This window comes from Panthera leo, chromosome D2 (assembly GCF_018350215.1).
Source record: "Panthera leo isolate Ple1 chromosome D2, P.leo_Ple1_pat1.1, whole genome shotgun sequence".
NCBI classification, from domain to species: Eukaryota; Metazoa; Chordata; class Mammalia; order Carnivora; family Felidae; genus Panthera; species Panthera leo.
This window is the reverse complement of record NC_056689.1, coordinates 19,914,638-19,932,016: the sequence shown is the minus strand read 5'-3', so window position 1 is coordinate 19,932,016 and position 17,379 is coordinate 19,914,638. Positions and strand designations below refer to the sequence as shown.

Sequence of the window (17,379 nt, the reverse complement as noted above, 5' to 3'; positions counted from 1 at the left end):
AGTGGGTAATGAAAATCATGCCTGGGAGAGGGAGCAACATTCATTCATTTTTAAATATATTTACTGCATGCCAGATATGTGTCAGTCATTGCAGTAAACATTAGGCATAAATAGTGAATAGAATTTAAATAGTCCCTGATTACACTTATAATCTACTGGGGGAAATGAACAGATATAATAAAATAAATCTACTGGGAGAAATGAAGAAAAGGCAGCAGGAAGAAATCATTTTTTAAGTGTGGTAGGGGTTAAAAAAGAACAGGATGCTCTGAGTCAGAACAGTAAGAGGGGCAGTACTTTATACTACATAAGACGACCTCTCTGAGAGCGTCACTGAAAGATGCCAAGGAAAACATAAAGAACATTGCAAGCTGAGAGTACAATACAGCACAAAGGCCCTGAAGCAGAAGGGAACTCAGTGTTAAAGGCCTGAAAGGCAACCAGAAAGCAGGAGGAAACAGCAATAGGTTAGGCGGAGAGGGAAGTAAGGGCCAAGTCCAAAGATCCACGATAAGGGGGTTGGATCTCAATATAAAGAGCTAGGAAGGCAATGAAGGGCTTTAAGCCTTGGAGGAACATGACCATATTTGTCTTTTACAGATCACAGTGAAGAAGGCAGGACTGGGAGTAGAGAGAAGAGCTAGGAGGGCATTGCAACTGTCCAGCAAGAGATGATGGGAGCGTGAAGAAGGGTCAGGATGGCAGAGACAAAGAAAAATGAAGCAAATCAACATATACTGAGGGTGGAACTGACAAGACTACTGATTGATTTGATTGGAGAGGAGTGATGAAAAAGGAGTTATCAAGTTGTCAATCAGGTTTCTGGTTCAAATAACTAGATGGCTCATGCAATCACGGAGACTAGAAGAAAGAAAGAGACCAAATGAGACTAAGAAAATAAAAGTTTTAGTTAAGTTACATTTTTGAAGTCTATGAGCCACTCTAGTAGATTTATAGCCAAGTGGAAATATCAGGCTAAGGTGATAAGAATCTAGTGATCAGAAGGAAAAAAATTTAATTGGAACTATAAATTTGGAATTAGATATTTTAGATCATGGAATCTGAGACTCTCACCTACTAAAGACAGAAAAAACAAAGGTCCTCCTAATTTGGGTGTGAAACTAACCTTGAGACAAAGTAGAATGGTAAGTAGAATGGAGGTCAGGGGAATAGGGAATAGGTATTGTTTCATGGTCACGAAGTTTCGCTTTGGGAAGGTGAAAAAGTTCTGAACATGAATGGTGGTGACGGTTGCAAAACAGGGTGAATATACTTAATGCCACTTAAAAATGGTTAAAATAATCTTACGTAGTGTGACTTTAATAAAAAAATAAACTAAACCTCAAGAATTCCAACATTTAGACATTGGGTAGAACATGAGATGCTGAAAACACCAGGGAGGGAATGAGCTTCCAGAATGGTAGCAGACAATGAGGAAGTCATAGAGAACAAAGGGAAAACTCCAGACTAATCCCCACACAGGAGAGTTCCTTAAAGAAAGAAGAACTGAAAGCTCCTGAGAAATTAAGTCAAATGAAAGACTTCAAAGTATCCCTTGGAATTTTAAAACATCAGTGGAAGGGTAAGTGCAGGAGTTGGAGTGAGTTAAGAAGTAGAATATGATTAGATGACTTTTTTAAGAAGTTTTGACTCTGACAAAAAGCAGAAAAACAGGAGGGTGGCTGGAGAAGAATGTGATGCCAAGGGAGATATGACAGTTCTAAGGAGCCTACTCCAATGTCCACTTTCTCCCAATTAGAACCCTCAATTTTCAGCTGGGCACATGGACACCTAAATTAAGTACTCTGACTTCCTCGAAGACAGGGATGGCCAGAAAACTAAGTTCTGCCTAGGGATGCTAGGAGATTCTAGGGAATCCCATGATTCAATATGTTCTGTCCCTTCTTCCATCCAGCTCACTAGACTGCGGTTCCAACTTGGATTATGAAGATAAGGGCCATAAACTAGGAGTAGGAAAATGTGTAGGCAGAAGCACCTTGATTTGCTAAGTCTTTGGGAAGCACTGTCACCACACCAGGCCTGTACTATGAGACGTAATCTTCCAACTTATTAAATAGCAATCATTTGGGTTTGCTTTGATTTTCTGTTTCCATAGACAACTCTAACCTCAACTAACATAGGCAGTTTTTATCTTTAGTATGTGAGCCAACAGAACACAATTGTGTGAAATGGGGATGGTCCAACTAGAAAGCCTGACTCATGACAGAGGGGGGCAGGATCTAAAGAGAAAAGCATGAGAGAGATGCAAACCCAGCACAGCTAGAAAGATGAGACTAGGTAAGATGTAGGAGGAGTTCAATCATGCAGAGACTTGCAAAGTAGGATAAGGATTTTACTTTTTTATCTTAAGAGCACTGGGAAACTAGATATTTTTAATAGGTAAGTAATATAACCCAATGTGTATTTTTTTTCAAAGATCATTGACAGTAATTTGAAGAAAGGAATGAAGTGAGGGCCAAGACAGGTGGCAAGGAGACTAGGTAGAAAGTTGTTTTGACAATCCACCTGAAATACGGGGTTGGGCAAGATAATGATTATGGCCTATGGCAGAGTGAGTAAATGTGAAGACAGCACTGGCAGCACTTTGTATGTGTTATGCATGACAGATCAGGGACAGTAAGCAGTCAAGGATGACACCCAAGGTTACGACCTGGACAACACTGTGAATAGTGGTATAGCTCACTGAATTGGGGACTTGTGGAAAAGCTAAACACTTGGGTAAGTTCAATTTTTAACATTCTAATTTTTAAGTTCCTGAGACAACCAAGTGTAAATAAATACCCAGCAAGTAAAAGACTTGTTCTCACTAGCTTATTCATAATAGTGAAAAACAGGAAATAGCCAGGTGTCCATAAACAGGGAAACAGATTACCTGTGATATGCAATGTAATCCAACTCACTATTAAAAAGGAACAAACTACTGATATATGAACGATAGGAGGAACCCCACAAACATAATGCTCAGTGAAAGAAGCCTTATACCATAAAGTACATACCACGTGTTTCCATTTGTATAATATTCTAGAACAATCATTGGTGAAAAAACTCAGAAAAGTGGTTGATACAGTAAATTGGGGGTGGATCTGGGAGAGGGGATAGGAGGAAACTGTTTCAAGTAATGGTAATGGCTTATATCTGCATAAGAGTTTGGGTTACACAGATGTACACATTTGTCAAAAAACAATGAATAGTACATTTACTTTAACAATGACAAAACACTCCAAATATTGAATGCTGATTACTGGTATGCATGGTGAAGGGGTGAAGTGTGCTGATGTCTGCTTGCTAGTCTGAAATGCAACAAAAAAATAAGATAGATTGATAAATAAATAGAAGGATAGATACATCCATATGAGATAAAGCAAATATAAAGAAGTAATTGTAAAATTTAATTAGTGGGTATGTGGTATTCCCTGAGTCTTACAACTTTTTTGTATTTTTATAATAAAATGTTAGAAAAGCTTTAAGTAACTAATCTGCACTTCTTTGAAAGCACTAACTAAAACTTAACAATAATAGATTCAAGCACACATCCTCCTCCTCCTTTTCCTTCACGTCTTCACTATTATTGTGAATCTATAAATGTTCACTACTATAGAATTCATAACCAATTCAATCACAAAGAAATATTATCATTTTAATACCATTTGAAATCATTACCAAGTATCTAAAATATGTACTTTGCAGAAAAATACTTAAATAGAAATATTTTACCACATTTTAAGCAATGAAACCATGATAATTCAGAATAAAGAAACGGGAAAATTTCAGCTAATACAGGGAAAATAATGGTCATTCTGAATCATGTAACATTTTAAGGTATACTGTTTTCTTACTTCCATACTTTGGTAGCTCTTTAGGACCCATTTAATAAGGAAATAACTATCACTGGCATACCAAATGTCACATTGTTATTCATTAATGTATTTTTAAATGTCTCCCTAGGAATACTGTTTATATCCTTAATTTCCACTATCAAACCCAAATTCTTTCCCTTAAAGAAAACCCCTAGGTCTTTCTTAGCAAAAATTAGCAACTAAAATTACTTAAAATTATTAGAGACTTAGTTGCATTTTACTAAAAATTTATCCTCAAAGAATAAAGACAAATTGTCTTTTTTTTTCCCTTGAAATGAGGCCTACTGAGGGTGATTCAACCAAGGAAGTATTTTAGGAACTGGAATCCTGAGGAGTGAGGCAGAACTCATGGGAGAGCTGAGGGGAGTTGATGACATTCAGTAACTTCTAGAGCGAAGTTCTGGGAACTACCTGGGTCTGGTCTGAAACCACATGGAAGGACTGGGTTAAAAACAACAAGGTGGTTGCTGAGGCTAGGGGCTGGGATTGGATGGGCATGAGAGCCTGGATGGTTTCTAGAGGCAAGAGAAGCTCAAGACTGGGGTTTGTAGGTGGGCGTCTGAAGAAGTGTTCCAGAGGACAGTGACCATGATGATAAGAGGCCATAAAGAGCAGGCAGAGGTGGAAGAGCACAATGTCCATCCTGTGGCTGAACTGCACTCCCAGGTGCTGCTTCTGAGCCTTGTGTTCCTACTGGCCCTTGCTGATGCAGAGCATCCATTTAACTCTGCCTCCTTGTTACCAGGAACCCTCCCCACCAACTCCACTGGCTCCTTAGGGCCAGGCAGGCAGATAGGAATGAGACACAGGCCCTTACTTCCCCTCTGGGTTGCAGTGGGGCAGCATTTCTTTGGGCTGGTACAATGCAGAAACAAGCATTAGAGCCACCAACTCATGGGTGGTAGCTGGGTGGTAGCCAGGTGTGTAGCAGGGAGGTGATAAAAATGGTCTCCAGTTGGCTGACCTGCACCATCAGAGAAGAACACAGGGCAAAGGAGATACTGATGAGGGGGATGCCAATGTCTGGGAATAAGTCATTTGTCATAAGCAGAAAGACAGTGTAGTCCGGTAGCAGTGCTGTCTTGAATGGGGCATGATTCTCTTTCTGCTGGTAGGTAGAAGCTGAAGGCATGGATGACAGCCAGAAAGCCACTGGATACCAGAAGGATACCAGAAGCCTCATCATATATAGGCTGGGATGTGCCTTGATGGCTACCTGTTGAGATGAAAGAGCTGAAGGTGAGTGTGCAGGTCTGTTCATCAAAGGGTAAATGGAAAATAGTCCATATTACATTTGCTGATGACTCACACTGGTTTATCTAATCTGCTGCAACCTTCACAGGTGACATAAGCCATGTGACCTGTAGGTACCTAATCCACATCTATGAACTCAATGAAGATAACCGGAAGTCATAGCTCCTTAGTTGCCATGCTGAGCTTCCTGATGCCCCCATATTCCTCTGGATTCCACCTGATGAATGGATTGTACCAGACCATAATTAGCCACAGGAATTGTGTCATCAGTTAAAGCTATGCATCACCCGCTTCCAGGATGTCAGACAGGGTGATGGAGATGTAGACATGAGTGGGGATCCTGTAGTTGATGGCTGGATGGAAACTTTTCTGTTAAACACTGCTTAGAAAATAATAGGGACTCCCCCCACTGCTGGTCAAAGCCTGAGTGATTGGTAGTAAAATGGTCTCCTCTTCCTTGAAGCAGCCAGTGGAGAATAAGGCAGAGGAGGAATCCTTTCCCATGCAGCCAATCTCTTTCCATCTTCCTTTCCTTGGCTCTTTTCTGGAGACATAGCAACAATATTGTTCTTAACAGACCACAGGCCACACCTTGAGCGCTGGCTCAAATTATCCCTTTAATTAAAGCTTATGAAATGATTTCTCAAAACCAACTACCAATTAAAAAGCTCAAAATCAACTCTCATTCATTTATTATTTTCAGGTGATACAGAGAGTTTCTAACATGGCAAGCACAACTATAGATACTACTATAAGAAAAGAGTTTTCACTTAGTAGCACAAGTGTTTGAATTACATATTCATATACACTATGCTTGGGATATTTTGTTGCTCATTTTCAGTACACGAAGTCTTTAACATACAGTCTGGTGAATATTCTAAGACAAGTAGCTTTCCTTACTGTACATGCCATCAACTTAGACTTTAACTGTACAAAACATTTTTTAATGTTTATTTATTTTGAGAGAGAGAGAAAGCATGAACCAGGGAGAGGTACAGAGAGAAAGAGAGAAAGAGAGACAGAGAGAGAGAGAGAGAGAGGGAGGGAGGGAGGGAAAGAAAGAGAATCCCAGGCAGGCTCCTTGCTGCCAGTGTGGAGCCTAACATGTGGCTCCATCTCACAAACCGTGAAATACCCAGGCAACCCTATACTAAACTTTTAAAATACCTTTTAGGGGCGCCTGGGTGGCTCAGTCGGTTAATTGTCCAACTTCGGCTCAGGTCATGATCTCACAGCCCTGTGTTGGACTCTGTGCTGACAGCTCGGAGCCTGGAGCCTGCTTCGGATTCTGTATCTCCCTCTCTCTCTGCCCCTCTCCCACTCACATTCTGTCTCTGTATCTCTCAAAAATAAATAAACATTAAAAATTTTTCAAAAATAAATAAAATACCTTTAAACGTCAAAAGAAAGGTATATTAATCTCTCAAGTAAACATTTAGATACTATGTCTTTTTCAGAGCCCCACTGTTAAAGGAAAAAAAGAAATAGCTAAATGAGCCTAACGTTGGTTCTAAGTCCTCAGTTTTTTTTTTAATTTAATTTTAATTCCAGTACAGGTAACATACAGTGTTATATTAGTTTCAGATGTACAATATAATGATTCAACAATTTCATACATACAACACCAAATGCTCATCACAAGTGCACTCCTTAATCCCCATCACCTATTTCTCTCAACACTCTACCCACCTCCCCTCTGGTGACCATCAGTTTGTTCTCTATAGTTAAGAGTCTGATTCTTGGTTTGTCTCTCTTTTTTTTTTCTTTTGCTTGTTTGGTTTCTTAACTTCCACATATGAGTGAAATCATATGGTATTTGCCTTTGACTTATTTCACTTGGCATTATACTCTCTAGCTCCAACCAAGTCCTTGAAAATGGCAAGTTTTCTTTTTTTGTTATGGCTGAATAATATTACATTTATCCATTCATCTATCAATGGACACTTTGGGCTGCTTCCATAATTTGGATATTGTAAATAATGCTGCTATAAATACAGTGGTGCATGTATCCCTCTGAATTCCAAGTTCTCAGTTTTTAAATTCTTCCCTGGCCTGATCAGAAAAAGTATTGAACTAGGTACAGCCACAAGTTTTAGAGAGGGGAAGAGAAATCTTGTTTTATAAGTTGCGGGGTTTTGCTTTGCACACTGTAACCAGCCTAAAGCAAAATGCTTTCCATAAATGTGGTAAACAAACATCAAACTCCATTTCATCAATAAAACCAAGTTTTCCCAAATAAGAGAATGTCAACTCACTCCATCCATTTTAAATTGATGCAATCCTTGGAATGTGTGTTTGTTAAAAGGAAAAATGAAATGGCGTAAAGCTCAAATGTGACCAGTGGAATACAGGCTGTTGTGCTAAAGGAAAATTTTGAGTTTTTCAACCAGGGTCAAACAGAAAGGTGAGATGCAGAACACTGTAAATTTATCTGGAAAAAAATTGAGTGGAAAGTGTAAGTTTTAAACATCACTGATATTTTCCTTTTCTTTTATAAGGTCATTCAAGTGAGCATCAAAGCTCACATAAGAAAAATTCACAGAGGAAAAGGCAAGGAAATGTCTTTGAGAATGCTCTTTGTATAAATTGGTGTATCTGACCCAAGGCAATAATGCACTGATCAAAATCAGAGCATCTAAAGATAATGTAAAACTTCCACTTTTTCAAGCTAAAATGATTCAGGGAATCTTTTAAACCAAGTTTTACTCCCAGTCTGTACCCTGTACATTCTGTTAAAAAGTGAAAGACCATAAAATTTTCAATTCTGTGTTTACTGGCAAACTTATTATTTATTATGTTCACAAAAAAATTAATTTACAGCAAGCCAAGATGATACAATGGGGAAAAAAGCCATTTATTGAGTACCTGGTATGCACCAGCACTTCATAAACACAAATATACATGACCTCCACTTTCTCCATACAACCTTATAAAGCAGGCATGATCCCCATTTGACACTTGAAAAGCACATTTGGAGAGATTAAAGAACTTGCTTAGGATCACACAGCTGAGTCTGGAGAGGCTTTTATTCCTGGCTCTACAATTAACTAGCTATATGTTCTTATCAGTATAAGTCACCTGACACTCATATGCAAAATAAAAGACTTAACTGAATATTTTAACTACATTAAAAGGTGATTTTGATCTTTTAGAGACTGGTAACAGATGGTCAGACTTCCTAATTTCCCTCTACCTCTACCCTTCCTTGTCTTTATCCAATTTTACTATTCCTCACTCATTCCACAAGAAGGTAGGGAAGGGAGTTGCCCTCCCTCTGCCCCCCCCCCAAAAAAAAGAGTACTTAAAAGTTTTGTTTTACTTAAAAAAATTTTTTTTTAGAGAAAGAGCACATGTGCGAGTGGGGAAGGGGCAGGGGAGAGGGAGAGAAAGAGAGAAGGAAAGGGAGAGAGAGAAAGAGAGAGAATCTCAAGCAGGCTCCACATTCAGTGTGGAGCCCAATGAGGGGCTCAGTCTCATGGCTGTGAGATCATGACCTGAGCTGAAATCAGGAGTTGGACACTTAACTGACCGAGCCACCCAAACACCCCAAAAGTTTTGTTTTAGATACCTGATAACACATCTAACTTTTAAAGGAGAAAAATCTCATACAGAGAAGTTAAAACTAATTCCTAAAACTAGAGCATTAATGACTTTACCCTGTACTTTTTCATAATTACAGTGAACAAATGAGAACTGACTTCATAAAATTCCCTCAAATGCCTGACATCTTTGCTTAAAAATAAAAAAAAAAAATATTACTGTGCTCCCATAACAAGTGGTAAAGAACCATCATAGTAGCTAGTAAGAAACTGTGTGTCTAGACTAAATTTAAGTCATTCTTAACAAATTACCTTTTTTTTTACTTAAGTACAGTTGACACACAATGTTGCATTAGTTTCAGGTGTATGACACAGTGATTCCACAAATCTGTACATTTATGCTCTGCTCAGCACAAGTGTTAGCTACCATCTGTCACCATACAATGCTATTACGATACTACTTTACAAATTAGCTTTTAAAGGACTAGAAGGCCAAAGAGAGTTAAGTAATTCCTTCTATATCTTGTTTATAATCTACAGAGGTACAAACTCACAGCAATTAATTAGAAAGTAAAATTCTAGTTTGGTAAGTAATAATCTGTGCCTTCCTTGAAATTGACAAGCTGAACTGAACTGAGAATTTTCCATTGGCCCTAATCACAAACCTCTTGTTTATTATTGAAAAGTCAGAAAAAGCCATCACTTCCAATATATTTGTCAAAGGGGGTTATTTATTAAATACAGAAGAGAGATTAAACATGAGCAAATGCCTGAGATATTTTTACTATTTTATTATTTCCTTGCAAGGGGGTGCCTGGGTAGCTCAATGGGTTAACGATCTGACTCTTGATTTTGGGGCCCACATGATCTCACAGTTCATGAGATGGAGCCCCTCATTGGGCTCTGTGTTGACAGCATGGAGTCTGCTTGGAATTCTCTCTATCCCTCTCTCTCTGCCCTTCCCCAGCTCGTGCTCCCTTGTACATGCACTCCCTCTCTCTCTCAAAATAAATAAGCATTAAATTAATTAATTAATTAATTACAATAAAATTCCTTGCAGGGAATAAATCAAGGGAAAAATATAGGGAATAATTCGCCAGGTATTTAAGAGAGGAAGATGACAACATTAACATTTGAATGCCTACTATGTGACATGACAGGGAGGTTTTATGTAGGTTGCCTTGCTTAATCAGTCTATTTTTGTAATCCAGTACAGTTAACATACAGTGTTATACTAGATTCAGGTGTACAATAATCACACTCTAATTTAGTCCTAAAAAAGGTAGGAATCATATTGCATTCAACAGGTGAAGAAAGAGACTCAAAAACTAGGTAATTTGTTCAAGGTCACACAGCTAATAAATGCTGGTGTATTTCCAGCTCAAATATATTTGAATATATACTTAAATGAAAAGTCTAAGCTCTTTATACTACCCCCCCCCCCACCTTCTCTGTGCTTGGTCAGGGGTTTCAAAAACTAAAAACTCACATTCAGCAACCTATTAAAATTTTAGTTTTGGCTGAAGAAAAAAGAACCATGTGATTATGATACACTATATCAACTGCTACACCAAAGGTATGAGAAGATAGCATATACAAGTTGTGCTTGTAGAAAAGGGTAAGCTGGACATTCAGATAAAGCTATTTAAGTAGAAAACATCTTAAATAAAAATATATTTTGCTAAATAAGAATATTCCTTAGATCAGAAGTGATAAGAAATAAATAAGTGAAGGCTAGAGTCAGCATTTGCCATAGAAATGTCTCTTACCTCATGGCCTATAGTGTGGATTTTAACAAACCAAGTTCAGAGAACAGAAAATAAATTTCACAACAGAAACACATAAAGCCCCACCCAGAGACTGAAATATAAATTCCCCCTTAGTGATCAACAGTAGAAATGAGTGTCTGGCTTTGCCTCAGTGGAATGAGAAAAAAGAAAAACGTCTCCTGAGAATTCCTAAATACAAGTCTATATTCATGCACTCTTGGTGACAGAATTAAAAAAATTTTAAAGCAATTTAAAAGTAGTGTTCAAAGAAGTCTCATGGATAAAATTCTAATGTACATGAGCTTACAATAAAAAAAAAATCACTACAGGTACAAGGGGAAAAGCCATGAGTAGTGATTTATTACAAGTATGTTGAAGGAACAAGATACTATCAAAACTAATCATGCAGATTTTAAAAATAATTAGTTGTAAGGACAGGAACACTGAGTAAGTCCCTTTCCTAAAGCTCAGGTACATAAGACCTACCTAAACCTGAGGCTGGGGGAGAAGGGGGCATACCAATCCACCCTCCACCCACCAAGAACCTTGCACCAAGTAACAAGCAGCAGCAGCAGCAGCAGCAGCAGCCCACTGCTGGTGAAGAAGCAAGAACATGGAGAGAGCTGGGGGCCCAGGTATGCAGTGTGGACTGAAAACCAAGGGTAGATTAGGAATGCTGAGAAACCCCTAATGCACTGAGACCTCCTACTAAGCTCAAGGTACTAGTAGTTTAATACTGGAGAAATCTGAAGTCTGTGTTGGCCTCAAAGTAACTATAGCAGCAACAAAATTCAAATCTAGCTCAACTACTGATAATACTGACACAAATGCCTATATCAACAGCCTTGAAGGAAAGACAGAATTGGCCATTTATGGGTATTATTTACCCCGTCTCTATTGTTCTTTAAGACACAAAACCTTATATTCAGTTAAAAAATTACTAAACACAAAAAGGGAAAATTAAACCATTGTTAACAGATGACCTGGTCAACAGAACCAGACTCCAATATGGCCCAGGTATTGTAAATAAAATAAGGGACATTTAAAATCATTATAAATATGATAAAAATCTAATTGAAAAAAAAAAAGATTAACATGTGCTTATGGTGGTGAGGGATTTACCAGAGAGATGAAAACTATGTAAAGGATCAAATAAAAATGCTTGAAATGCAGAACAAAGTCATAGACTGGGAAAAAAAAATACTTACAAATCATATATCCAATAAAAGACTTGTATCCAAAACTCTTAATACTCAGTAAACAACCCAACAACATAGTAGCAAAATTTTGAACACTTAACAGAAGTCATAAGAATGGCCAATAGTCACATAAACAACTGTTCAACATCAATCTTCAAAAAAACATAAATCCATGATGAAAAACTGCTACATATCCACTAGAATGGCTAATCTTAAAAAGAAAGACATTACCGAGTGCTGGAAAAGCTGTAAACAATGGTAATTCTCATACATTGCTGGTGGGAATCCAAAATTGTAGAGCCACTTTCTGATTGAAATGAAACATATACTTCCCAAAGGAGCCAGCAATTCCATTCCAAGGCATTTACCCAAAGAAATGAAAATATTTGTCCACAGACCTGTATGTGGATTTCACAGCACATTCATTTATAATAGCTATAAAATGTAAACAATTCAAATGTTCATCCACTGGTGAATGACCAACAAGAAATACTCTAGTATATCTACACAACAGACTACTACTCAGAACCAAAGCAATAAACTATTGGTACACTCAACAACCTAGATGAATCCCAAAGATTTAGTCTAAGTTAAGACACAAAGGACTAAACACTGTGTGATTCTACTTATATGACATTCTGAAAAAAGCAAAACTGCAGCGAGAGAAACAGATCAGCGGCTGTCAGGTACTGGAAGTTTATGGGAAGGAAACTGTTCTTTTAATAAAAACTTACAAATTGCATTTTCAAGACGTGTAAATACAAATAAAAATATCTTTCATTTGTTTATTCAAAAAATATTTACTGAGCGCCCACAATGTAGCAGGCACTATTACAGACACTGTACCAAAAAAAGTTTCTTTTAGTTGCACAAGTATGAATTTTCAGAAGTGATGGGAACAAATGCAACAAAAACTCATTTAATACAAGTTTTCTACATGCTGATTGAATGTTGTCAGAACTCAATACTCCAGATTCTCACAAAATATCCTATATATTCGCATGCTAGTTTGTTACAAATTTATTAGGGTGAACCATATGAAACTGCAATGTAATCAACAAAACATTTCTTTCCTGTATTCCCATAGACAAGACCTAAGAAGCCAGGGGAGTCATCAGTGGTAATGTCACACCTTCTCCTCATTGTAATGCAAAGTACTAGCTTAGTTTCTGGTCAAAACACCTGATATTTTTGGTGAGTGTTTTTTGTTTTGTTTTGTTTTTTCACTTGTTAAGAACTTTCCCGACATCTGGACTGAAATGTGTTATTCATCTTGTAAACAGAGATGATTGCTATGGAGACTTAACTGACCTCTGGTTTCATGTTTCTGACATAAGAACTAAAGGACAACAAAATTACTCCCATTTTTAGTTAAAAGTCTTATACTTAGCTTCCTTATCATTAGTGGAAAACATGAAGTTTAATTCATTCTTAATTCAGGCATTTTAAAATAGACTATTCCTATGAAAAATAAATACACTTTCCAGAATCAAAAAATGACATGAAATACCATTTTGTTAAAGAATCTGTTTTAGATAGTATAATTCATGCAGATAATTTCAGGGAAAAAATACAATTTTTGCACTTTAACACTATCTTCACTTTTTTTAATAACCCACTGGGACATTTATATCCTTTTGGTAGGATATTTTCATGACCTGCGTTGATAGTATTCTGGCCTGTAGAGGGGCTAATAATTAATTCCAGAGTCACTAAAGTTTGCTTCAGACCCACTATATGACAGCTGCCACTCAGCATAAATGTACACACTATGGATGATGAGAGCTGCATGACCATCTGTGTCTCACAAAGGACCTCATTACAGAGAAAACAATGAACAGAAATTTAGAATGTAAGAGGTGGAACTTTTTATCCCTCATATTTCATAACAATTATTTATAATTCCAAAATATGAACTTTCTCAATGTTAAAAAGTATATTTCTCTACTTTTCCAATTTTTTTCAAACTCCACTCTAATTTTTATGTTTTTGCTTTCTTGATTTCAATCTTTCAAAACTCTAACAAATCAAAGTTACAGAATTTAATCTTTGGTCAAACGAATCATACTACAAAGCCTCATATTTAAAAATCCAAATCCTATCAGATTTTAAATCTGTATAAATTCAATAATACTTAATCCAATTTTTTAAGTAAGTGAATTTCTACTTGAAGTACTCAGTTACCCTCCAGCTGACTTCAGGTATTTTCCACTACGTAAGAGATTATCTAAGGTAAACCTGTGCCATATAACCTTTGCATAAATGAACTTGTACCAACAAATGAGCAAAATCTGAGCATGGCATACAAAGGTAACTCTATACCTTAATTTTAATTGTTTAAACCTAAACATTGTCGATAATAGCAACCAACTTAACAATCTTTAGAAAATGAAAAACAGATGAAAAGTCTTAGATCATCATGAATCACACAGCAATGGAATTTAGCTTTAGATCACTCCTAGGATTCTTCTAACTATAATGGGGTTTAGGCTTTGGTATTTACAATCTAAGCCAGTGGCTCCAGACTACTTCTCCCTTCAGATTTCCTGAAGGCAATGAGGTTAGGATAGGGGGTGCAATTAGGGTAGGGGTGCCTGACCTCTTTAAATGCCATATCTAAGCTCCAGGGAGAAGGAACAGGGAACCTCTTGATGACAATGCCCCTGAATTCGGTGAAGAAGCAGGAAGAAGCATGAGAGATTTCAGAAGCGAAAAAAAAAGTCCAAGATCAGTATGTGAGCCTTTTTAATGTCACACATTTGAAGAAAAGAATCTCCTCCTTAAAAAACCTGACAGTGCCAGGTTGCTACCAATATACCAGGTCATGTCATTTTAGAAACCACATCCTATTACCACTAAGGAAATTTAAAACATTAAAATAAAAATCCAGCTATCAATACCCCACTATAGTCTCACAATTAGTAAAAATTTACCTCTACTCCATGTATGGGAGAAATGGACAAATTATAAAAAGAGAAGCTGACAATAAATATATATTTGTTAAATCTCAAATACTTCATGAGGAAAGAATACATGGCTTGAAATTTAAAAAGACAATGCATGTAACATGTTAAATACAGTGATCTTCAACTTACAGCACATTAAGTCACTTAGAAGGACCTTTTCTTTTTCCCTTCCCTTCTCCTCCTCCCTGGCGTGAAGATGAGAAAGACTTAGGAAATAGCACCATGATGGGAGGGGGTGCTATGAAGAGGCTTCTTGGGCAGCATGCCTGGCAGCTAAGGAAAGGGGTTAGGTGAGGGGAACACAAAGGTGGCAGAGGAAGGAGGATTCCTGAGTGATTGGAATATTGATTACATGAAGCAGAATTAATTAACTGGACAAAAAAGTAATATACTGAGGATAATGGGAGCCAGCTTTCTCAATTTCTGAAGAAGAGGGAAGGCTAGAAAAAGCACTGGAGGTACTGGGTTACAATTTGAATTATCAGAATAAACATATCTTTCTAAAGTTCTACAGATACAGGTATAGAAATAGCACAGATATACATGTGTGTATTATGTATACACATATACATCTCCTAGTTCTGTTTGCTGAGAGGGTGTAGGAGCAATGACAGCACTGAGACCCAGATTGTAATTTTAGTTACCATAATCTACTCAAAAGAAGGAGGGTCAGGACAGGGAAGTAAAAGACAAGCCTGGAACATCTTGTCCCAATGCTCAAAGAATGATAGGAATGAGTCAAAAGCAAACAAACAAACAAAAACAGGAATCAATTAGGAAAGGCTCAAATCTAGGACAATTTTCAGTATCAAAATAATGAGATTATCAAATTATAATCCACTGAATAAAAGGGTAATTCATAAATCCATATTGATATGAATAAGCAAATGAATAAATAAATAGGGAAGAAAGTTCTTTCTTATAGAATATCAACTAATAGATGTGGATGAAACATTGAAAATAATTATCATTCAGTAACTATCATGGTAGTCTCAAAAAAAAAAAAAAAAAGCCAGGTGGAGATTTGATGAAGAACAGGATATTGGCATAATATGGGAACATCTCACAAAATACTAGTTCAATAGAAAGGGGATAATGGTGATAATGGAGAAAGCACTGTTTACCAACTTGAGAAAGTGATCATATTTAATATTACTTACCAGTGGTGAAACAGATTGACACTATATGTTTCCTGATGTGATACACTGAAAAGAGCATGGTGCCATTCCTGCCAGGAAAGCATGGCCTGAATCTGGTCATGAGAAAACACTGGATGGTTCCAATTGAGGGTTGTACAGAATGAAAGGCCTTTCAAAGACATGAGAAACAGGGAAAAGACAGAGGAATAGATTCTAAACTGAAGAAGACTGACACACATGATATCTAAATTCAACACATATTCTTGCATATGGTCCTGGCCCAGGCAGGGAAAAAGAGACACTACTGGGGGCATTTGATGAAATTGGAATGGGATGTGTGGATTGCATGGTGGTTTTGTGTAACACTGATTTCCTGACAATAACAGACAATTGTCCACGCCTTCCCATCTTCTCTCACTGTGCTGTCTCTGGTAACAGTACCAACCTCCTCATTTAGGGGTGATGGAACATGTCAGAAAAAGCCTACACAGATTAACAGAAAAGGGGGAGAGTTAAATAAAATATTAATAATTGCGAATCTGAGTCATACGAATGCCAGAGCTCTGTGCAACATTTCTGGAAGTCCAACACTATTTTAAAATAAAAACAATGGAGAGGAGAGGGAAGATGGCGGCGTAGGAGGACGCTGGGCTCACCGCACATCCTGCTGATCACTTAGATTCCACCTACACCTGCCTAAATAACCCAGAAAACCGCCAGAGGATTAGCAGAACGGAGTCTCCAGAGCCAAGCGCCGACGAGAGGCCCACGGAAGAGGGTAGGAAGGGCGGCGAGGCGGTGTGCGCTCTACGGACTGGCAGGAGGGAGCCGGGGCAGAGGGGCGGCTCGCCGGCCAAGCAGAGCCCCCGAGTCTGGCTGGCAAAAGCGGAGGGGCCTGACGGAATGTGTTCCGACAGCAAGCGCGACTTAAGTGTCTGGGAGGTCATAAGTGAACAGCTCTACTCGGAAAGCGGGAAGGCTGGAGGACAAAGGGAGGGAGAGCTGCTGAGCCCCCGGACGACAGAGCTCAGTTTGGTGGGGAACAAAGGCGCTCGCCAGCGCCATCTCCCCCGCCCATCCCCCAGCCAAAATCCCAAAGGGAACCAGTTCCTGCCAGGGAACTTGCTCGCTCTGCGCAAACACCCAACTCTGTGCTCCTGCGGAGCCAAACCTCCAGCAGCGGATCTGACTCCCTCGCGGCCACAGGGCCCCTCCTGAAGTGGATCACCTAAGGAGAAGTGAGCTAAGCCTGCCCCTCCTGCCCCAGTGCCCCTTGCCTACCCACCCCAGCTAATATGCCAGATCCCCAGCACCACAAGCCTGGCAGTGTGCAAGTAGCCCAGACGGGCCACGCCAACCCACAGGGAATCCCGCCCCTAGGAGAGGGGAAGAGAAGGCACACACCAGTCTGACTGTGGCCCCAGCTGTGGGCTGGGAGAAGACATCAGGTCGGACTGCAGCCCCGCCCACCAACTCCAGTTATACACCACAGCACAGGGGAAGTGCCCTGCAGGTCCTCACCACTCCAGGGACTATCCAAAATGACCAAACGGAAGAATTCCCCTCAAAAGAATCTCCAGGAAATAACAACAGCTAATGAACTGATCAAAAAGGATTTAAATAATATAACAGAAA

The 17,379-nt window shown here is 38.6% G+C and overlaps 1 protein-coding gene across 8 annotated transcripts in view; it reads right to left on the bottom strand.

Moving 5' to 3' along the window:
- Nucleotides 1-17,379, bottom strand: part of BICC1 (BicC family RNA binding protein 1) — a 286,247-nt gene that overhangs the window by 128,439 nt on the left and 140,429 nt on the right. For 6 of the 8 annotated variants that reach the window (XM_042908455.1, XM_042908456.1, XM_042908457.1 and 3 more), the window contains exon 3: nucleotides 4,843-5,094. The exons of the other annotated variants lie outside the window; for them this stretch is intronic. In XM_042908455.1, the coding sequence (XP_042764389.1) occupies nucleotides 4,843-5,094 (252 nt within the window). The remainder of the gene's footprint in view (nucleotides 1-4,842; nucleotides 5,095-17,379) is intronic. 8 annotated transcript variants of the gene reach the window in all.